General features: G+C 26.7%; 1 protein-coding gene across 1 annotated transcript in view; it reads left to right on the top strand.

The window, feature by feature from the left end:
• The first annotated feature begins 1,551 nt into the window (after positions 1–1,551).
• Positions 1,552–24,598, top strand: part of LOC119609926 (mucin-17) — a 68,891-nt gene continuing 45,844 nt past the window's right edge. The window contains exon 1 of the mRNA XM_037964961.1: positions 1,552–1,655. Within this exon, the coding sequence (XP_037820889.1) occupies positions 1,565–1,655 (91 nt within the window). The 5' untranslated portion in view covers positions 1,552–1,564. The remainder of the gene's footprint in view (positions 1,656–24,598) is intronic.

Below are 24,598 nucleotides of genomic sequence, written 5' to 3'. Positions count from 1 at the left end.
TAATACAAAATATAAAAGCTTTTTATATAACAAAGTTTCAATAACCCAAATGAACTTATTTAACAACTTTGTTGTATTTTCCATAGAAAATGATTACAATACATTAAATTTTATTAAAACAAATTGTATGAAAATAAAAACATATAAATGTTTACATGCATATAGCTTTTGAACCGTTAATCGTTCTATAAACTTGGCATATACCACACTAAATTACAAAAGCAATATAGAAAATATTTCTATATTTATTTTTCTTTATGGCAGATAGAAGAAAAAACGCATTATTACTAAATTGGAAAACAAAAATCCCATTTTCTTTTAGCCACAAAAATCAAATTAACGCATTTGGTAGGAAAAAAAACGAGTAAAAACAATATGCCAAACCAACATCTTCATTTCATATCCTCTATAAATTTAAAGTCTCTGCTTAAAGTCGATGATGATGATGATGATGATGATGGTGATTGAATTAATCTTGACTAGATAGATGTAAAGATGAAAAAAACAAAACAACAAAATATAATGATCAATTTGTGATGTTGGTGTTGAGGTTAGGTCATAAGTTTTCCATTATCTATATGAAAAATTCTATAAAAGAAAATAATATTTTTATTTCTTTTATTTTTACTCAATTGCAATTAAATTGGCCCACTTTGAGTGGTGGAGATGCAAAACGTAGAGATAAAGAAATAGGTTTGTGGTCAAGTAAATTGCAGAAGAATTGCTAAAGATTAACTCTGAAATGAGGTTGCAAGGTGTGAAATTAAGCCAAAGTCATTAAAACTAGAGGTGAGCTTTTAAAAGCAACAAAGTTGATAGAATTAAGATTTATGTTTTAAATAATGAAGAGTACCTTATATTAAGAGTTAAAGCTTTATAGGTTTTGGGAATCTATGTAATAAAACTTAAAAGTTTAAGACAAATAATCTTTAAGAGCAAAAGCTTTATAGGTTTTATAAATCTATGTAATAAAACCTAAAAGTTTAAGGCAAAAAACTTCCTATAAAATCATAGGAAAGCTTTTTTTAGCTTAAAACAATAAATACAAAAATGTCTTTATTAAATTAAACTTAATTTGACAACTACAGCAATAAACAACAAAACCTGACAACAATATAATAAACATTTACTAGGAATTTGCTCTAATTGTTCTTTAACAAGACATTTAAAACAATAAATTTAATTTTACAAAAGAAAAAAACTTATACAGCTGTCAAAATGACAAATAACTAAAGCGTTGTTATTGTTTATTACAATGACAACTAAATAAATAAAACTTAATTTTTATTATAATTGTAAAAATAGAAGAAGAGGGGGAGGAGTAATCGAAAAATAAAATCACAAAACATTCCTTAATAACTTTAATATTATACACGTGTCTTTACTTTGTATTAACATTAGCACGTGTCCTTTCTGTATAGAAAATTGAGAACACGGCACCATTTCTTTTTTATATTAGTTCTTAATAATTTCCTTATTTTTTTATTTTAACATTTAGCTGAGAATATTATTTACTAATTTTTATTTGTATTTCTTTTCTTATTTTACAGGTTTCAACAACAAGATGACAAGAAAGCGTTCGAGTCCCATGGGACTCGAAATATATTTGCCAGTTTTACTGGCATTTATAATGTTGCCATTATTAGCTCAAGCTGGTAAGTGTTAAAAAAAAATAACTGAAATGGAACTTTATTGTATATTCTTTAAATAGTTTAGGGGTTTTATTTATATATAAAATGTTCATTATTGTTGGGTTTATATGACAAAAAGCTTTATGGGGTTTTAGCTATAAAATATTCTGTTATAATTAGGTTGTAAAAAGATTTGTAATAAAATTGTGGGCAGTTTTAATGTAAAGGAGAATAATCCTGGATAGACTTTTTTATACAAAGGATTTTACATATAAAGGCTTTATTTAGTCCTTGTAAAGTCAAAAGCTTCCACAAATATCTTTAGTAAACAACTTTTGTTTCATGTTAAGATTTTATAAAAGATAGCATAAAAGCTTTATAAATTTTTCTATAAATTTCTATAATAAAGCTTCTTAAAAAACTGAAAGAAAGCTCGTTTAACAAAAATCACAAAATCCTATGCGAGTTCAAAAGCTTTTATAAAAAATGTTTAAAATATAATGATTTTATAAAACTTCTACAAAATTAAAAAAAAATATTCAAAAGCTTTTTCGAAATTTTAAAGCTTTTGCGAAACTTTTTTAAAATATTATTAATTTAAAGAATTTCAGTTCAGAAATAATATCGAAAATATATATTTTCCCGTAAAAGCTTTTTATAAACCAAAAAGCTTTAAAAAGTTTTGGTCACTTTAGAATTTTCATGTAGAAATACAAATTTAAATTTGTTTGTTTGTTGTTTTAACTCGAAAAGCTTAATTAGTTACAGAAAAGCTTTATTTAGAGACCGTGTCAAAACTTGCTATATCTTGATCAAATATCACAAATGTGTTTCATATCCTTTTTAAATGGTCTTCAATCTTGAATTATAAAAGCTTTCAGCTTTAAAAGCTTCTATCAAAAACTTTATTTGGTGCAAAATTGTTTATCTAGCCCTAGAATTCGAAAGTTTATTACTAAAATTATTTTAATTCCATCAGATTTTGTTAAAGCATATTTAGTTTCTTAAAAGCTTTTTATATTAAAAAAAGCTTTTACAAAATCATTAAATATAAGTGCATCATTCCTAAATCTAAGCTAATTATAACATTTCTTAAATCCATTTTAACTTCAAAAGCTTTATTTTTTAAATTTCACTTCAAAAGCTTTTTCAAAAAGCTTTGCTAACAGCTCTTTGTAAAACAAAATGCAAGTTTTAACTATAAATTAGCTTTATTTTATATATTTTTTTTTCAAAATCCACATTAACTTGAAAAGCTTTATTACTTCAGAAAAAGCTTTATATAAAAAACTTGTCAAAACTTGCTTTAAAGTGATAAAAATACAAAAAGTAAGTTTATTTTTTAAACCTGGCCGTTAAAAGCTTTCAGCAATAAAAGCTTTTTATCGAAAAGAGCTTTTAGCTAAATTTCAGATCTAAAATTGAAAGCTATCAATCTATAAAAAAGATTTTTATATTAAGAACTTAAATAAAATCGTAAAGCTTTTCAAAATCGACATTAACTTGAAAAGCTTTATTACTTCAGAAAAATTTGTAAAAAAAAACTTGTCAAAACTTGTTTTAATGTGATAAAAATACAAAAAGTAAGTTTATTTTCTTTTAAAGATGGGCGTTAAAAGCTTTCAGCAATAAGAGCTTTTTATCGAAAAGAGCTTTTAGCTAAATTTCAGGTGTAAAATTAAGTTTAACAAAATTATAGTAAAACTAAAGAAAGCTATCTTAACTTTTTAAGCTTTAATAAAAATAAGGCACTTTTGCTATTTGTGACCACACTACTTCTGTCTCCCTTGCTTATAGGGATCAAACAAGAAATATTTCTTTAAAAGATTTAACAAAATCTTTTGTTGTGGTTTAATAATAAAAATCCTTTATTTGCGACGGACACTAATTCCAGCAATATTTTGATTAAGCCATTGAATTACAAATACATATTTGTTCGGTTCTATAAACAATTTTTTCCAAACAAATTTCCTCTAAAGGGTCAAAGGATCATCTAAAGCAGCGGTTCCCACCATTTTTTACTTCGCGGACCCCTTGAGGAATTTATTTAATTTCACGGACCCCCATACATATTTTGATATCTTATCTATATAATTAATAGGCAAGACGATTTTTTGTGACCCCTTTTACTCTTACAGTATACATCTGATCTTGGCAAAAAATATATCATTTTAAAGGTATTTGTTCGCAGATGTGCACAATATATATATTAATGAGATCGGTTCAGAATTTTACGAGCTATAAGCGTTTAAAGTTGTTACTAATACATAGAAACAATAGTCACACGTACGTATTCTTGAAATTAAAAACAAACAAACAAAGCAAGAAACAAAACAAAAAAGTAAACCGTGTTGTTTACTTTTTTAAAAAAAGAGAGGAGAGTGCAGAAACGTTTAACTTCTCTGTTACCGTTTTCTTTTTGTATTTTGCATGATATTTGTTTTTGTTGTTGTTTTTAATAAGATTTTTGTAAACAAATATGTATGTAAACAAGCTTAGGCAAAGAGAAAATAGGATTTTATTGTTTTATATTTTTGTGTAAAGTGCTAAATTGTGAATGAGATAATGATCTATTTTGTTATAATATAGTTACGATTGTTACCAAATCGAAAGGAATATTTTTATAAGAATTAGGACTTCAGTTTTATATTCATATTTATATATACATTCCCGAGGAAACAACGAACTGGGAATATAAAAAGATGTGTAAATAATGCTTGGGGACACCTGAAGATATGTCAAACAATGTACTGATATTCGTATTTGACCTGGAAAAATATTGGTAGGGCATTAGTACGGAAATTCAGTAATTTTTTAAATTTTAAGTATTGATATCGTAAAGTAATGACAAATATCGGTTACATTAACGAATTTTCAATTCCCTAACTTTTTAACGACCGTATAATATTTTAAAGACAAAGATTGGAAAAATACAAGAATGTCAAAAGTTATGTATTGAAATATTTTTAAAATATAAAATTATTAACGTGAACTTTTTATTGGTCGTTACACTGCCGATACTTTTCGGTTATGTTTAACAAAAAAAAATCGGTGAAATAAAATACTGAATTGTGGTACATAATTATTAGTTTTGATTGATTTTGATGATTTAAATGATGGATTAATGAATTGATTCAGTGTCAGTAAGTAATAAAAAAAGCCTGTAAAAAATATAAGTAAAGTTTAGTTGGTCATGCCGGTACATACCGCAATAAATGGATATGTATATCGCTTATATGCAGGTTTAGCACAGGGAGGATTTGATGATATTTTTCGTTTTTGGGTTATTCTAACCAATTAGGAAATAGTAGTGTAAAGTGAAAACTGTAAGTTGAATAGGTGATGGTTATATGCTTTATAAAAATAGATAAAACTGCTAAATATAAATCATGTCTTTTGGGATGAAGAGTGTTTAACCGTACTTATTTACGTTTATTATTCATTTACTTGCTATTAAACTTGCATATATTAGCAAAAGACTGAAATTTATAGTTAATTAATGTTTTCTTTCAAACAGTACTTACAAAATATATGAAAAATTAAGGCGTTAAATTCTTCTTATGCATATACAAAATCAGTGTGTAATTGGATATGCCAATGCATATCGTTATGCGCTCCTATATGAAGGCTAATAGAAGGCCCATTAGAAGACCTCATAGAATATCTACTTTTAAATTCTATTAGAAGACATTAAAATTTAATAAATGTAGGTCTGCTGAAGTCTTTGTCGAGTGTTATAAGGGAGAATTTAAACAGCATATACCTGATGGATGGTATATGCTGTAAACAGCATATACCTGATGGATGGACTACTAATGACATCCAAATAAAATTTATTTATAATTAGATAAGACATTATTTATTTTAAATATTTTTATTGTTTTGACAAATTATTTAGAACATTTCCACTAAGTGTTTTGAACAGCTAACATTTCTTTACTGGTGTGTACAGTAGAGTACTCCAGCATTGTGAACGTAGCGTAAATATGTAGGGGATAATAACTCGATAGAAGAAATGTTCGTTATTTTTTATTTTTAAAATAGTTGAAATACTTTTGTAAAACAAGTTGTATACCTAATTTTAACAATTGAGGTTTTAAACTTCTGATGGGACTTTTACTAAAACCCATCACATTTTCTAAAAGAAAACATTAATCAAAGCAAATTATACACTTTGATAATATCAATAAAGTTATTTTTTTACCACAGATTTGAACTACAAAAATATGGTTTTATTTTACACATTCATACAATTTTTCCAGCATTGGTTCTGGTCGAATTTCGACCGCTGGGCGAACTCTAGTTGTTATAAATAACACTGTGATACAAAAGTGAAGAAAAATAAAATGCAGGCGTTCTCATATACCAATTCTATTTCGTTATAGTCCATAGAGTACGAATATATTTTTAGTTTTCCCCTATCACTTCGTTAACTTACTTTTTAAGAGCAAAAGATGCGAAAAAGAGCCATTTTTGAAGTTTTAAATTTGAAAAATCATAAGTTTAGTAGTTTTCATCCGATTTTCAAATCCGATTTTTTTTTTTAATGATACAAGTGTCTTTTAATCCAAAAAAAGAAATCCAAAATTTATGGTCAAATGTCTGAGTTACGGTCGTTAAAGTAAAAAAACTCACACTTTTTTAAAAAATTTTCATTTTCATCATGCTCTACTTTGACCATGAGGCAGTGAGTTCATCTTTTATTACTTTCCTGAAGAATCACATGAAGGAAGGTTTCTAAAACTTGTTATTTCATAAAAATCTATGAAAAACTGGATGATATATGCCAATTTTTCTAATAGCATGTTCCTCGAATTTTTGGTTTTCTCCATACAAATTAATTTTTGTATAAAAATGTTTATAAACATTTTTTAAACTTGTTACAAAGAAAACCAGAAACATGAACGTTTTTGTATGGAAGAAATATGCTATATTTTTATAAAACTTAGCACAACTCATAACCTTTTTCATCGATTATTATAAATTGACCATCATTGGAAACCCAACTTAATGTGCCTTTTTTCAAATGTAATAAAAGCTAAAGTTACTGCTTCATGGCCAACGTAGAGCAGTATGAAAATTAAAAATTGTGAAAAAAGTGTGAGTTTTTTTACTTAAATGGCCGTAACCAAGACATTAATCATAAATTTTGGATTTATTTTTTTGGGTTGAAAGACAACACTTGTATCTTTAAAACAAAATATCCAATTTGAAAATCGGTTGCAAACTACCAGACATATATTTTTTTAAAGTTAAAACTTCAAAAATAGCTCTTTTTCACAACTTTTGCTCTTAAAAAGGAACTAAACGAAGTGATCGGGAAAAATTAAAAATAAATTCCTACTCTATGGACTATAACGAAATGGAATTGGTATATGAGAACCCCTGCATTTTTTTGCTGTATCACTGTGTAATTGTTCGAAAATTGTCTTAGTCCTGGTCCATAAACCCTATAAAATATTCCCGTACATTGAGAACATTTAGTATTTCGGAGATGTTTTCAATTTCATGGTTTTAAATATAGAATGACTTCTAACATGATGTTTAATTTTATGATCGTGAGAGCTTTCATGTTCATTTCTCGTCAAGGTAGAGAAAAGGTTTCTTTAACAAGTATTGTCGACATGTGCTTAAAGAGTCATGTTTCTAAATTTTTTTGCGATTGCATAGGAGTGAGCTGAGTATGTAAGCTAAATTTTCGGGAAAATATGTGAAAGTTAGACTTCTTCGATGTTGTTGCGGAATGCGTTACCCACATAAAATATGACTTGAACTCTTTGCGAATGTACTGTGAATTTGGATCTTAAATTTGAATTTTAAAATACCTACGAATTATTTTACTGCGTGGTTTTGACTATTTACGCAAAACGCTATGAATTTTCTGATGTTGATTTAATAATATTGGACAACAAAATGAAGTTAAAATCTGTGTATCACGTTGGAATGGAATATTTATATTTAAAATTAACTAGATTAACACTTTTGCTTACAATTTAAAAAAATATTATGAAATGTGACCTAACTTCATATTCCGGGATACTAGTATCAGTATTTAATTCTAAGGCAAATCATTATCCGTCTGCTATAAGAACATTTATATTTATAAAAATTACAAATCACGTAATACTTTACTTTATAAAAGTGAAACAATAAATTTGTAGCGCCTAGCTTCATCCTGATAAACGACCGAAACAATAAAATTCAAAGAGTCACCAACAAATCTGGGATTATTGAATAAAAATTGTGTATTTTAGTATTTATGAAAAATTTGGAGATATTTTTAATATTTTGTAACATATAGAGAATATTTTTTATTCATGATTTTTTTCGTTCGTCTTCGCGGACCCCCTAGGATTTTGCTACGGACCACTAGGGGTCCGCGGACCCCCTTTTGGGAACCGTTGATCTAAAGGAAGCAATATGAGGAGGGGGGTGAAAAAAAATGTTTGTGAAAAAAATACCCAAACATATGTGGGTGTATTTGAACAATCTATAGGAAAAATAAATATTTAGACCTACAAACATTTAATGCACATCCCCTGACAAACAAAACTGGAAAAATTTACAAGAGGGGGAGGTTTTTATTTGTTTGTAGGGCAGCAGATGATATGAGAAAAGAATGAGAGGAAGTAGAGGTTTATTAGCTTTAGCTGGTTTAAATTAAGAAACATGTGTATGATGGACGGAAGGTCAAAAAACATTTTGTACCCGTATTGTTCTGGGTGTGTGGGGTGGGTGGCTGAATGATGAGGTTTTTAACACATCAACACTAATTTCTTGGCAAATATTAACAGCAAAAAATATGCGATTTTTTTTTTTTTTTTGTTTTGCTCAAAAATTAACCACCCTTATTTTTGCAAATCCAAAACAATTACACCTCACAAAGTTGCTTTTATACTACTCGAATTTATGGTTTAGTATTTTGATTTTTTGTTTTTATTTGTTAGAGATTTTCAGGGATTAATGAAATTTTATAAACTAGTAAAACCATTAAATTTACTATAACACATGACCTTACTGTGTAGCTTTATAAAAATGAAAATCTAATAAAGTTTTGCAATAGAAAAATAGTGACAAATTACTATCATCTGTTCGTAAAATTAGCACAATTAGTTGGTAATTTTCAATTAGTGTGAATTGTTGTGTCGATGTATTTCCTCCCTCTTTCGTATGGGAAATCAAATCTGTTGCACTATTTTCTTGGCAAGTAATTTAAGAGAAAAATCCATAAAAATCATTTGTTATTGACATGTTTGTTCAGATGATCTGGCAAATATGTCTCCGCATTTATTTTTTTGTGTTTTTTTGCCATTGAAGTGCATTTATCATTCGTTTCGACAGTCATTCATTTGCACACATTGTTTTGTATCTTGCAATTGTATCTAAATCCCAGCTTTTTTGTTTTTATTTTTATATGTCTGCTGTTTTTCATTATGTATTTTTGTTTTGTCCATATGCTATGTTATACATTTGTTGCGATTTTTTTTTTCTGGACAATTATTAACACTCCCTGTTTACTTGTCTGAGTGTGCTACTATTCAAAAATAATGTTTGTATTTTAGCCCCTGCTTTTTCATATTTGAAAAGTTTTATTGAGTCATGGGTTTCAATTTAAATTGAAATTGTGTTTCATATACATACGTACTTTGTTTTTCTCATTTATTTGTTTTAATGTTAAATAAAGTGCGTGAAATTAATGAATGGCAAATGTTTGCAAATTGTTGCTGATTTTCGGTGGGGGGTGCAGGTTAAAATTTAGAAAAGAGACGTGTCTTAGGTCTCACTGTGTATTTGTTTTGAAACACTTTTTGTTATTATCTAGAAACAAAATAATAATTTTAATTACTGCTGCCCAGGGACAGCTTTTTTCTTTTTGAAAGCTTTTTAATTTAATTTTGAGAGTGTTTTTAAATTTATGAAATTCATTTGGAAAAAATCTGTTTCAATCATTAGACAATCATTTTAAAATATTAAAAACCATTAAAACTTTTAAAACTTTAAACATAAAAAAGCTTAAAACTTAAAAGCTTTTAAGTATTTTTAACGTTTTGAAAAGTTTTATCAACTGCATTATGCTTAAAAGGTTTTGCGAATAAGTTTATACATTATTTGGGAATTAAAGTCATATCATTTTTTTAAAAGCTTTTAGGGAAACAAATTAAGTATTAAAAAAGCTTTTATATTCATGAAACTAAAAACATTGAAACATACAAATACAATTTATGATTGCTTAATAAATAAACAAACTTTTTTAGAATTCATTCTTAGCTTGGCTTTATAGAAAAGCTTTGATAACGCTTTGAGCTCTTAAAACAATTTATGTAAAAAGTCTTATAAAATGAAAAAGCTTAATACATAAACAAACTTTTTTAGAATTCATTCTCAGCTTGGCTGTGTCGGAAAGCTTTGACAACGCTTTAAGCTCTTAAAACAATTTAGTCTTATCAAAAGAAAAAGCTTTTGCGAAAACTACATAGATTTTGTATTCATGCAACTAAAAAGTTTTTTAAACTTGCCAATTTTTTTATGAAAGCTTTAAGCTCTAAAACAATTTAGTTAAAAAGTCTAATCTCAAGAAAAATCTTAATAAATAAACAAACTTTTTTAGAATTCATACTCAGCTTGGCTGTGTAGGAAAGCTTTGACAACGCTTTAAGCTTTTAAAACAATTTAGTCTTATCAAAAGCAAAAGCTTTTGCAAAAACTACATAAATTTTTGAGATATAAAGTCATACTTTATTAAAAGCTTTTATGCAAACAAATTAAAGTTTCAAAAAAGCTTTTTATTTATGCCACTAAAAAGTTTTTAAGCTTGCCAATTAGTATTATGAATGCTAGGGAAGCTTTGACAATTCTTTAAGCTTTTATTATAAAATTCGATATGTTATATTATTATTACAAAGCAAAGTGTTAATAAAAATGTATTCGAAAAAGCTTATAAGTTTCATGAATATAAAGGCTTTTTTTAATCTTTAATTTATTTGGGTAAAAGCTTTTAAAAAAGTATTGTGAATTTAATTTTGATAAGAAAGTTTTTTTTTAATTAAAAGCTTTTGCAAAGCCTAAAGCTTTATTGGAGTTTTTATATGAAATCACGCTAAGAGTTAGTTTAAAAAATCTTGAAAATCTTTTTTAAAAGCAACTCTCAGGATGGCTTTATAATAAAGCTTTAAAGCTTTCAGCTCTGAAAAAGCTTTTAATTTGGAAAATTTCAGTATACGTTAAGTGTTTATTCGATTTTTTTTTTAATTTCAAAAAGACTCAAAAAGCTTTTATGGTGTAAAAAAGCTTCGACAAAGCTTTAAAGCTTTTAATTGAAAAAATTGCAAACCCCGTAAGTAAAGTTTTTATTCGAAAAATTTTTTGGACTTAAAAAAGCTGTGCTCATTGAAAGGGTCATAAGGATAATTTAGAACTTGGGTACTCTACGTTGTGAACATATTATTTAAAATTATAAATCAATTTGGAAACTTGAATTATAAATAACATATTCATATTTTCCACCTTTTATTACCAAAACACTTTCCTCACAAAATTCCTCTTAACTAACAATGTCAAGCAGCAAGCTCTTCAAGAAAAAAAAACTTAAAATATTAACATTTAAATGAAACTACATGATAAATAACAAGAAACTAGTACTTAAAAGAAATATAAAAGAAAAACTTTCTTTTAAAATATATTTTCCTATAAACTTTGTAGACGGAAAACTTAGAATTTGACATGCAATTCGATTTTTATTTTTTTGCATAAAGAAAAGAAAAAGTAAAAAAGTTTCTTTACAAATATTAAAAGCAAAAGATAACAAGTATTTCACACATTTTATTAAATAAAAAATATGACACAAAGTATGTCATTTTCATAAATTTTAAAAACTCAACTAATGCGGGTGATATTTTAAATAATGACCCATTTATTTACATGTAAATATAGTTACCTATACACTAAACTACTTCTAAGAATTGTCATTGACTTGTCAAAATTGTTTAGAATGCACACACACTCAAAAAACAACAACTTATTAAGAAGAGTTATTGGTAAATAATGTCAAGTTACAACAAAAGAAAAACTAAACAAACAATGAAGAGAAAAAAATAAAAAGTTTTTCTATTGATGCTCTGTGAGTATTCCAACAAAAACTCCGAGATCAAGTAGGGAATAGAGGCTAAGAACCAAAAGCCAGTACCCACATATGTATGAAAAAAGGGACAATTTATGTCAAACATTTTGCTGTCGTCTTTATTCACATGTCTGTTTGTTTTCAGTTAAATGTCTGGTGAAGTCTGTTTGACAGTTTCTTTATTCATTTAAGGCAAACATTATGACTGATGAATGCATGAATGAAGATGACTGACTGACTGGTTTGGCTAGCTGACTGACTTTTGAAGTGTTTCTAAAAAGATTTTCCTTGGCTTTTCATTTCCTTTGAATGTGTTCTTTTTGATTTGTTTTACTCTCATCTTGGGGTTTGTTTGTTAAGAGAGAGAGAGAGAGCGAACATTTCTATTTGATTTTCATTAGAGAAAATGTCAATAATGTTTGAGAAAGGTTAATATTACAATGAAATTTAATAGGTTTTTTTTTAAGGGGGACAAATAAATTTTGAAATTTTAGATTGATCATTTTTTTAAATTCAATTTAAAATAACTTTTCAAAATATGTGTTTTATAAATACTTATTTTTCTCTGTTTAGTGTTAGCAGCTTGGTTCGAAGGACCATTTTTACATGTTTTAAAGAAGAATAGTTTTTTTATTTTTTTGAAAAAGAAAATTTATTGAGATTTAATGTACTGACTTGACACAGTACTTTGTTTAAGATAAATTACTCGGTTCGAAGGACCATTAAGTATTTTCATAAAATTTATATTTTTCTCTTTTTGTGATAAAAATTAAAATAGTTTAAAGTACCATTTTTCAATTTCATACAATTAACTATCTTAGAAATCCTCTTACTCTTGTTTGGCGATTATTGACTAGTTCGAAGGACCATTTTTGTCGCTTTCAAAAAAGCTTGGATCAAAAGGAAAGATAGTTTGACAATTCTATACAATTTAAATGCTTTTTAATGTTTCTATTTATTTTCTAGGTTCGAAGGACCATTTTGAATATAAAATCTTAATTATTATATATCATCTTCATTTAAATTGCTTTATAAAGTCTACAGAAATCAGGTTTCGATATTGGTTGGATCAGAAGGAAAGGAGATTTCTATGCAATTTTAACTTTTTGCAAAGTTTCCATTTCTTTTCTCGGTTCGAAGGACCATTTTGAATATGAAAGCTAATTATATATCATCTTCATTTGTATTACTTTATGAAATCTACAGTATTGATATTGCTTAGATCAAAAGAAAAGGTAATTGAAAAATCGTTGGAGATTTCTATGCAATATAATTTTTTTTTAGTTTCTATTTCATTTCTCGGTTCGAAGGACCATTTTTAATATGAAATCTTAATCATTTAAATAGCTTTATAAAGTCTACAGAAGTCAAGTTTCGATATTGTTGTTTAGTTCGAAAAATAGTAATGAACATGTTCTGCCTTTTAGCAAAGGAAATTGGAAAGTAAATGATTTGAAGGACCATTTTTTAGTTTTTTTTCATTTTAGTTTAGAGTTTGCAGATTAGTTCGAAGGACCTTTTTGCTCGGTTTAAAAAAAGCTTAGAGCCACACAAAGCGGTTTAGATAACATTCCATTAATTGATACGGTTCGAAGGACCATTTTTAAAATAAAAATTAAGCAAATTTAAAAATGTTTAGAGGTTAACAGATAGCGTTAGATAACATTACATTAATTGAAGGTTCGAAGGACCATTTTTTATCTTTTAACTTTAAGTTTAGAGTTTGCTGATTAGTTCGAAGGACCTTTTTGCTCGGTTTTAAAAAAAGTTTAGAGCCAAACGAAGCGGATTAAACATTACTTTAATTAACACGGTTCGAAAGACCCTTTTAAAAAAAATTAAGCAAAATTTAAAAAAAAAGTTTAGAGCCCAGCATATAGCGTTAGATAAGATAACATTAAAATGGTTAATACCATTTTTAAAATAAAAATTAAGCCAAATTAAAAAAGCTTAATTTTAATAGCTTTATAACAACTACACAAAACAAACTGATTAAATCTATTAATAAATTATTAATTTTGTTTTATCAAATTCCCCATTAAAACGCTTTAAACGTTTCTCAGCTAATTACTTACTGGAAGGACAAATTTGCTAATATTTTTAGTTAATTAATTCACACTTCCATTTACTTCCATATAAAAATTTATCATTTTTAATTAAAAATTACCGAAAAAAGAAACTGACAATAACTGTCTAATTAATATTAGCGAAAATCAATCATCTTGATGCAATTAATAAAAATTGATAAAAAAATATTTTCTAATATATTATAAAATTTAAAAAAGATTTATAGCAAAAAATAACTTAAATATCAATGACATTTTTATAAAGCTATTGACATCTGCTTTTAAACGCCAGACATAGCGAAACACATAACAAAAAGTGCTCTTCTTTATAAATTGTTTAAAAATTTAATTTATTGTTATAATATTTATTGAATTGTTAGGGACAATTTATTAGAATTTATTAAAAAGTTATTAAAAGACAAATTTTATTTATTTAAAGGTTGATTTTATACATTTGTTAATTTGTGTGCCCCCGGGGGGTTCTTAAGCCTTTCTTTAAGGCTTTTAGTTTGTTTTAAAAGCTTTATTTCTGTAATGGCAGTAAAATGGTAGACTATTTTAAATAGTTTTGTTAATTTTAGATTTAAAACTTCCTTAAGATCACAGAGATTTATTTAGCCCATCCTGGGGTCTTTTAACCCCCTTAACTGTTTTATTTGTATTCTTTAAAGTCTTAAAAAGAAATAATTATTTTTTTTACAATTCAACTAAATCTATAATCAAGGCAAAATCATTAACTGTAGGTTATAATTATTATGCTTATAGTCTGCTAAAAAATAAAAGCTTTTAAATATTTTCTTAAACCTCCTATAGTTTGCTGATCTTTTTAAACAAATATACTTATAAATCAGTAAAAATTTGCATATTTTCTATTAACTAAAACGAAACTAAATACTTTGGACAAAATAAATATTAAAATAAATAGTTTTTGGCATTTTTTTAAAAAGCACTACAAGCTCAAGGTCAAAATCATGAGCGGTACTTAGTAATTTTATTAAAATCATTTTTTGTTTTTTTTGTTCTCAAGCCCACATATTAAGAATTTTTAAACTTGAAAATGATTTGTAATTTTTCTTTTTCTTTACTCAAGACATGATAATGAACACAAACAAATAAATTTTTCAAATATGTGTTTATTAAATAAATACTGGTTGAAAGAAATTTAAAAAAAAAAAATTATAAAAGAAAATTGCCAGTAGCTTTTAACAAAAAAAATTGTTAAGCAGCTTTGTTTTCTTTACTTGGTTTAAATTGATCATGACAATCATGATCTTGTCTTTAATGTAAGCATTTGGTTGGTCTAGGGTAAAGCCCCCCTAGTTAAAGGGGCGTCTTTTAAAAATGTTGTTGTTTTATTTTTATTATTTCATCAATCATGGTATAGTTCGTGGAATGTTTTACCACCAGCATATAATTTTTATAATTTTTTTTTTATTTGTTAAAAAATTATTTGTTTTTTTTGCTAAAAATCACCAAAAAAAGACAGGTGCTTTGAAAAGATTTGTAGAAGTGTTTTTTTGGTCTTTTCTTTTTTTTTTAAATATTTTTTTGTATTTGAAAGTCTTACCTGAAACTCTATTCTTGTGGCATAATAAGCAAAAGTTGAATGAACTATTTGTTTTAAAATCATCATTATTATCATTGATAATTCACTAAAAATTTTTTGGCAGTTTTAAAAGAAAAAGTAAAAAAGAGGAAGAGGCCACCAAAGCAAAAGTTAAAGAAAACTAATATAAATAAAATATTTACAAAATATTATTTAACAAATTCTAGTTAACAAGTCTTAAAACCCCTCAGGGACTGTTTTTGTTTAGTTATTAGCAATCTGGGGGATGGTAATTACTTTTTTAATTACATTACTTTGAAAGTAATTGTAATTGAAGTTTTTTCTCAGTGACAAATACTTGTAATTGTTGTTTATAATACCTTCATTATGTTTAGTTGTAATTGCAATTACATTAATTGTAATAGATGTTTTAAAAATTACAGTTAAATGTAATCTTTAGAAATTTAATTACAATTACTTTAATTGTAATTAATAGAATACTTTGAGAGTAATCATTACAGTTGTGATATTCCTTACTATTATTTTTTCTAAATTACAATTACAAGTAATTATAATTGGTAATTGAAATATCACAAGTACTGGTAATTAGTTGCTAAGGGATGGCAATTACTTTTTTAATTACAATACTTTGAAAGTAATTGTAATTAAAGTGACAAATACTTTTAATTGTAGTTGATAATACCTGTAATTACATTAATTGTAATTGAAGTTTTAAGAATTACAGTTAAATGTAATCTATAGAAATTTAATTACAATTACATTAATTGTAATTACTATAATACTTTGAGAGTAATCATTACACTTGTGGTATTCCTTACTACTACTTTTTCTGAATTATGTAATTGTAATTGAGCAGGATTCCATTACAATTACAAGTAATTATAATTGGCAATTGAAATATCACAAGTAATGGTAATTAGTTGCTAAGGGATGGCATTTACTTGTTTAATTACATTACTTTAAAAGTAATTGTAATTGAAGTTTTTTCACCACAATGACAAATACTTGCAATTGTAGTTGATAATACCTTCATTATGATTACTTGTAATTGTAATTACATTAATTGTAATTGATGTTTTAAGAATTACAGTTAAATGTAATCTATAGAAATTTAATTACAATTACTTAAATTGTATTTAATAGAATACTAACTTTGAGAGTAATCATTGCAGTTTTGATAGTTAATAGAGCAGGTTTCCTTTACAATTACAAGTAATTATAATTGGTAATTGAAATATCACAAGTAATTGTAATTAGTTGCCTAGTTATACATTACAGTTAACTGTAATTAATGAACTACTTAAGTCTTTTTTATTAGTAATTTACTTTATTTAGTTAATTGAGCAGGTTTCCTTTACAATTACAAGTAATTATAATTAGTAATGGAAATATCTCTAGTAATGGTAATTAGTTGCTCAGTTATACATTACAATTAATTGTAATTAATGAATTACTTAAGTCCTTTTTTAAGTAATTTACTTTCTTTAGTTAATTGAGCAGGATACCATTACAATTATAAGTAATTATAATTGGTAATTGAAATATCACAAGTAATGTTAATTAGTTGCTCAGTTATACATTACAATTAATTGTAATTAAATGTGTAATGAACTACTTAAATCTTTTTTGTAAGTAATTTACTTTATTTAGGATTATTGGTTTGAGTTTCTCTTCATAAAAGAATAACTATTCTATACAAGTACTCTTCACATTATTAGATCATCTTTCTGAAGTTTCTAGATAACTTAGGGAATTAAATTTCAATAAAATTTCATCAAAATTCTAAATAATGTTAATCAGATAATCAAAAATATTCATAAAAATTCTTTAAAAAATCTGTTTTTGGCCAAAATAAAAAAACATGTTTTTTAACCAACATATTTAACAATAATAATGGTTTTTTAATGAGTTCCAAGCATAATTAACAAATTTTTTCTACAACATATTTATAAGATGATTTATAATATTTAATTTATTACAAAATTTTACAATATTCTTTGCCATAATCATAGATTTTATTACAAAACATTTGTAAACATTTTCAAATATTCTAGCGGAAGTTTATTGATTTTTTTATAACAAGTTTTTTCTTTTTTTTTTTTTTTTGCTTAAAGAATCATTAAAATTAAACATTAATAAAAAGATAACACCGTGGGCCATTGTTCGTTTTACAACACCATTCTCATGGCTGTTAATCAACACGATCCTTATGATTATAATCAGCATTATTTTAATGATTACATATTAAAATTAGTTGGCTGATAGAGTGTAATATTATGTTTTATCTCAAAAAGGGTTAAAATATCATTAATTATGAACTTAAACAAAAAAAAAAAAAAAAAACTAATCAACAAATTTGTTTTGCAATTTAACACGCAAAATATATAATCATTAAAGAAATTTTTAATTATTAACCAAAGAGGTCTTTTTTAACTTATATTCTTAAAAAAAAAAAGAAATTCAAAAATTTCCTTAAGAATTTGAAAACTAAATTCATATTCAAGAAATGTTGTTCAAATATTTCTTATTCCTTTCATAAAATTCTTGACACTATTTTTATGTTAATTTCATATTCAAGTTATTTTTAAACCATGACTCTAGTTTTAAATCTTTTAATCCACACTTATAATCTATAAATTGCCAAAAAGAAAATAAAAAAAAACCGTTATATTAAACACAATTTAAACCAGCTTTTTAACTAAACACAATGGTACAAAAGCCCACTTTTTTATTTCAGTAGCTTTTTCATGCTAATTAGACCATTAATTTCCATAAATTATTGAACATTTTAATTAGCAAAGAGGTGCAAATTTATACACAAAAAAAGTAATAAATTTTATATCAAAACAAAAATATTATTTCAACCGCTCACACAGTCAAAGCCAACAAATGGAAATTGCTTTAAATTCGTTTTAAATTAAAAAAAGGTCAAAAACCTTCTTTATAAAATAAAAACAAAAAATCATCATTATGAAGTTGAAAAATGGATAAAAATCACAAACGCCTACCCCAAAAAAAACAAACTTAATAAGCTCAAATACTAGAGAAAACTGAACGATTTTAGAAATAAGTTGTCAGTTGCTGAACTTTTCTTTGATGAAAAAAAATGTGATCTAATAATTGTGGCACGATCTTTTGTAAAGTAATTTAAATTTGATTTTAAACTAATTATAAACAGAAAAGTAAATAAAAAGTTAATTTTATTTACTTTAAACGAAAAATTAAAGTAATGGAAGACATAAGTCATGAAGTAATATAAAACGAAAATTATTATTTTTAATATTAGATTCAATAATTTTATTTAAAAGGAATTTTGGTAAAAAAAAATTGAAAACTAAAAAAATCAGAAACTTCTATAGATTGATCTATGGTCGAGATTATAGACTGATCTATAGTCAAGACAATAGACTGTTGTATATTGAAGACTATAGCAAGATCTATAGTGAAGACTACAAAGTGATCAATAGTAAAGACTATAAAATGATCATTGGTCAAGACTATAGACAGATCTATCATAAAGACTATAAACTGATCTATAGTCAAGATTATAGACTGATCAGTAGTCAAGACTATAGACTGAACAGTAGTCAAGACTATAGACTGATCTATAGTCAAGGCTACAGACTGATCTATAATGAAAACTATAGACTGATGTCTAGACTACTGATCTATAGTGAAGATCTATAGTCAAGATTATAGACTAATCTCTAGTCGAGACTATAAGGTAATCTATAGTCAAGACTATTGACTTATCTATAATCAAGAATACAGTCTAATCTATACTCAAGACTATAGACTAATCTATAGTCAAGACTAACGACTGATCTATAATCAAGACTATAGACCGATCAATAGTCAAGACTTTAGACTGATCTATAGTCAATATTATAGATTGATCTATAGTCAATACTATAGATTGATCTATAGTCAATACCATAGATTGATCTATAGACTAATATATAGTCAGGACTATAGACTAATCTATAATCAACACTATAGACATATCTTTGGCCAAGACTATAGACTGATATTTGGTTAACATTATAGACTGATCTTGATACTGATCAGACTAATCTATAGAGAAAACTATAGACTGATATCTAGACTACTGATATAATGAAGACGCTCTACTGATCTATAGTCAAGACTTAAGACTAATCTCTAGTCGATACTATAGGCTAATCTCTAGTCGAGACTATAGGCTAATCTATAATCAAGACTAGACTGATCTATAGTCAAGACTATAGACTAATCTATAGTAAAGACTATAGACTGATCTATAGTCAAGACTATAGACTGATCTATAGTAAAGACTATAGACTGATCTATAGTCAAGACTATAGTCTGATCTATAGTCAAGACTATAGTCTGATCTATAGTCAAGACTATGGACTGATCTATAGTCAAGACTATAGTCTGATCTATAGTCAGGACTATAGTCTGATCTATAGTCAGGACTATAGACTGATCTATAGTCAAGACTATAGATTGATCTATAGTCAAGACTATAGACTGATCCATAATCAAGACTATAGACTGATCTATAGTCAAGACTATAGACTGATCTATAGTCAAGACTATAGACTGATCTATAGTCAAGACTATAGACTGATCTATAGTCAAGACTATAGACTGATCTATAGTCAAGACTATAGACTGATCTATAGTCAAGACTATAGACTGATCTATAGTCAAGACTATAGACCGATCTATATAGTCAAGACTATAGACTGATCTTTAGATAGATGATTCTATAGTCAAGACTATAGATCAAGACTATATCTATAGTAAAGATTATACACTGATCTATGATCAAAACTATTTTTATATTTTCCAACATTCATAATACTAAGATAATCTTCAACAAAGAACTAACCTGAATAGAAGTTTGTAGTAGCTGGCAGACTCTACTTCCCTATAATTGTTCCTTAAAAAAACGTGATATAATCAAGACAAATAAGAAAAAACGTCTTCATCATCTTAAGCAATTATGACTTAATCTCAAAAATTATATTAAAATAAAATTGTTATAAACATTAAATTACTGTTTGCCAGCTATCTATTGTATTAAAATTTCATTAAATTTGAAAAATTCATTGTCAAGGTAAATTGCTACAAACAAAAAATAAGCGAACAAAACAAAAGAAAGAAAAGAGTTAATCAAAATTAAGAAAAGGAAGTTGAAACAGACAAAGAGAAAAAGAAACTTATAAAAAAATATAATTTGAAAATTGTTTAACATAAAACCGTTATAAAAAAGCATAAATTTATATAAATAAAAGTTTAATAGAAATCAAACAAATTAAAACCAATTAAGTAATAAAACAAAAAGCTTTTAGTGAAAAAAACGAGCAATTTATTTAAAGAATAATAAAGCGCCTACATGAGTTGCAAGTTGCAGCATTATACTAGTATTATACTTTTAAGGTACAAAACTTTGTAAAAAAGAGTATATTGACCTCTTCAATTGCCAGATTTCTTGAGACAAACACAACTTATGGGGTTTTTGTTGATTTAAAAATCACTTCTTTTTGGACATTTCAAACATGTTCGGTCACATTTTTTTCTTATTTAAACATTAATTAATGAGTGTTTGATTTATTTTCCAAATTTATGTCATTTGTTTACTTTTTCCAAAACATATTTATTTAAAAATGTCTGCGAAGATTCACAGCATGACAAAATTTTTTGTCAAAAAAACAATTTTTTTTAAATATTTATTTATACAACAAATGTGGGTTTTTCTTAATGATTTTTAAAAGAGAATTTTGAATATTCAAATGTCACTACTTTTGCTAAAAAAGGTCATTACAAAAAAATCTACTTAGCGGCGTTTTTTTTTTTTGTATTAGAAAACATTGATTAATGGAAGTTATAAATTAAGCGGTTTTTTGATTTAAATTTTTGGTTCTAAATATATTAAATTTATAAAACAGTTAACATTTTTGTAAAAATTTAAAAAAAATCTATTTTCAAACCTATTGAGACCAATTTGCAATATACATTAATAAAGATCTGTAGTCAGGACAATTTACTGATCTATAGTTAAGACTATGAAGTGATCTATAGTCAATAGACTGGACTATGGTGAAGACTACAAACTGATCTGTTGTCAAAACTTAAGAGTGATTTATAGTCATGGATCTATAATTAAAACTATAGATTGATCTCTAGAAAACTATAAACTATAGTTTGATCAACAGTTAATATAACATACTGATCTACAGTGAAGACTACAGACTGATGAATAGGCAAGACTGATTGATCTTCTGAAATATATTTGAAGCTATAGATTTATCTACATTCAAGGCTAGAGACTGATCTATAGGTATGTATATAGGCAGTTAAGACTGATGTTTAAAAAGACTAATGTTTGATCAATCGGCTAAACTATAGCCAAGACTGACTGATCTATAATTGAGGCTATAGATTGATTTACAGTCAAGGTTAGAGATTTAACTATCGGTAAGACTATAGATTAGTCTAGACACTGATCAAGTCTGTAGACTAAACTGATCTTTTTGAACATTCTTGCAAAAACGATCTCACCTGAAAAAAGTGCGTGCAATTTACATAAAAAAACTCAAAACTTTTTTCCTGACATTTGATTGCTATTATAAATGAAATTTTTAAATATTCTTAAATATCAATTACATACAAATTTCTAGAATATATGACTGCTTTAAAACCGCAAATAACTTGATAAAAAGCATTAACACTAGACAGATAAAAAAACACACAGACAGATAGGTATGGACAGACAAACTATTAAATTACCTTCCATAAACATTTTTAATAGTGTTGGTTGGTTGGTTAGTTCCATTTCTTACTCTTACTTAAAAAACTCTCCCTAAGCTCCTAAAAAGTCGTCACCTAAGTAAGGCCTTTAACAAGATCATTGACAGTCATCTCACAGTTCGTGGTGTTTAGATTTTTTTATTCTTGCAATTTTTTTTTTTTGTTCCTCTAAACGTTGTGTGTAAGGAAATTCAATATCTCATGTGAACTATCGAAAAATCACAGTTAGCATAACAAAAACAACAACAACAACAACAACAACTCCTTTTTGGCGTGTGACAACAAAAACTAACGGCAAAAATACATATAAAAATAGAAAAAATATCTTGGAAATATTTTATAACAGCGAAACAAACAAAAAATCGAAGAAAAAATCAATGATGATGATCTGCAGCATACTTTGATCAAGTTAAACCACGAAAACTTTTTTTCAAATAAGTATGATGATGCTCAATACTTGTGATGCTGATGACTAGGACTTGGTGGTTCACACTGATGCGGATGAGAATTGTATGATGGTATCTTTAAAACGAAGCATGTGTGAAATGCAAAACGCCTAAATCTCATCTGAGTGTTTTTTTTTTTTTCTAAAATAAACAAAAAAAATTTTAAGAAAAAAAAACGTAGAAATCATGATCAAATAGTTTTGCATGTTCGCATACATTTTTAAAAAGAATCTATAGGAGTAAATTTAGAAAAAAGGACAATAAAACCTGGTGAAGATGGTATATAAGTAGGAGCCTGTAGATTGTGTGTGTATATGTGTCATACTATACTATTTACATTTGAACATTGCTTACATACACATACTTGCAATGTTGCGCTTCGATCTACAGCCAGGAAGAAATGTAAAGAAAATAGCAATAGTAGTCGAATACTTTAACCTGATCTAGTCAAGGCTATAGAATGATCAAGATCTTCCGTGAAGACAATACACTGCTCATAAAGCAAGACTACAGATCATAAAGCTTGAGTGATCTCTCTAGACATGCCTATAGACTAATCTCTAGTCAAGACTATAGACTGATCTTTAGCGAAGGTCACAACGCTAGGCTGTAAACTGATCTATAGTGAAACTATTTCTGATCTTGTCATGACTTTAAAATTTAGTTCTGATTTCAGATTAATCTCTAAAGGCTATAGAATAATCTATAGTCAAAATCTAATCATAAAGCAAGACTGTCGATCATAAGGCTTGTCTGATCTCTCTACACATGGCTATAGACTGATCTCTAGTCAAGACTATAAACTGATCTTTACCGAAGACAATACACTGATCATAAGACTAGGCTGTAAACTGATGTATAGTCAAACTATTTCTGATCTAGCCAAGACTTTAAACTTTAGTTCTGATTTCAGATTAATCTCTAGACAAGACTATTGACTGATCTTTAGCGATGTTTATAGAATGATCTTTAAGTATAACTTGCATTTACAATGAAGAGTATAGTATAGCTTGGTTAATATCCATGGCTATAGACTCATCTCTAGTCAAGACTAAAGACTGATCTTTAGCGAAGACAATACACTGACCATAACGCTAGGCTGTAAACTGATGTATAGTCAAACTATTTATGATCTTGCCATGACTATAAACTTTAGTTCTGATTTCAGATTAATCTCTAGACAAGACAATAAACTGATCTTTAGCAAAGTTTATAAAATGATCTTTAAGTAAAACTTGCATTTACAATCAAGAGTATAGTAGCTTGGGTTATATCCAAGGCTATAGAATGATTTAGAATCAAGATCTAATAATAAAGCAAGACTGTAGATCATAAGGCTTTAGTGATCTCTCTAGACATGACTATAGACTGATAACTAGTCAAGATTATAGACTAATCTTTAGCGAAGACAATACACTGATCATAAGGCTAGGCTGTAAACTGATGTATAGTAAAACTATTTCTGATCGAGCCATGACTTTAAACTTTAGTTCTGATTTCAGATTAATCTCTAGTTAAGAATATTAACTGATCTTTAGCGAAGTTTATAGAATGATCTTTAAGTAAAACTTCCATTTACAATCAAGAATATAGTTTAGCTTGGTAAATATAGACAAGACCATATACATCTCAGAGTATAGAATGATCTATAGTTATAGTATAGATTGGTATAAATTCCAAAATATAGATCGATCTATAATTAATAGTATAGGCTGATCTACAGACAAGTATAAACATTGATCTACAGGACTATTCTACTGTTCTACCTATAAACTAATCTACACACATGACTATAGATTGATCTATAGTTTAGACAATAGATTCTATCTATAGTTCAGACATTACATTCTATCTATAGTCCAGAGTATAAACTAATCTTGATACTGATCTCTTGCAAAGACTATATGCTGGACTATAGTCAAGACTGATCTGTTTGAAGAGACTAACTGATCTATAGTCTAGACTATAGACTG

The sequence above is a fragment of the Lucilia sericata genome, unplaced genomic scaffold, assembly GCF_015586225.1.
Source record: "Lucilia sericata isolate MDLA Ls3-8-SP2 unplaced genomic scaffold, ASM1558622v1 Contig001086F_arrow, whole genome shotgun sequence".
NCBI lineage: Eukaryota > Metazoa > Arthropoda > Insecta > Diptera > Calliphoridae > Lucilia > Lucilia sericata.
This window is presented reverse-complemented; position numbering and strand designations above follow the sequence as displayed.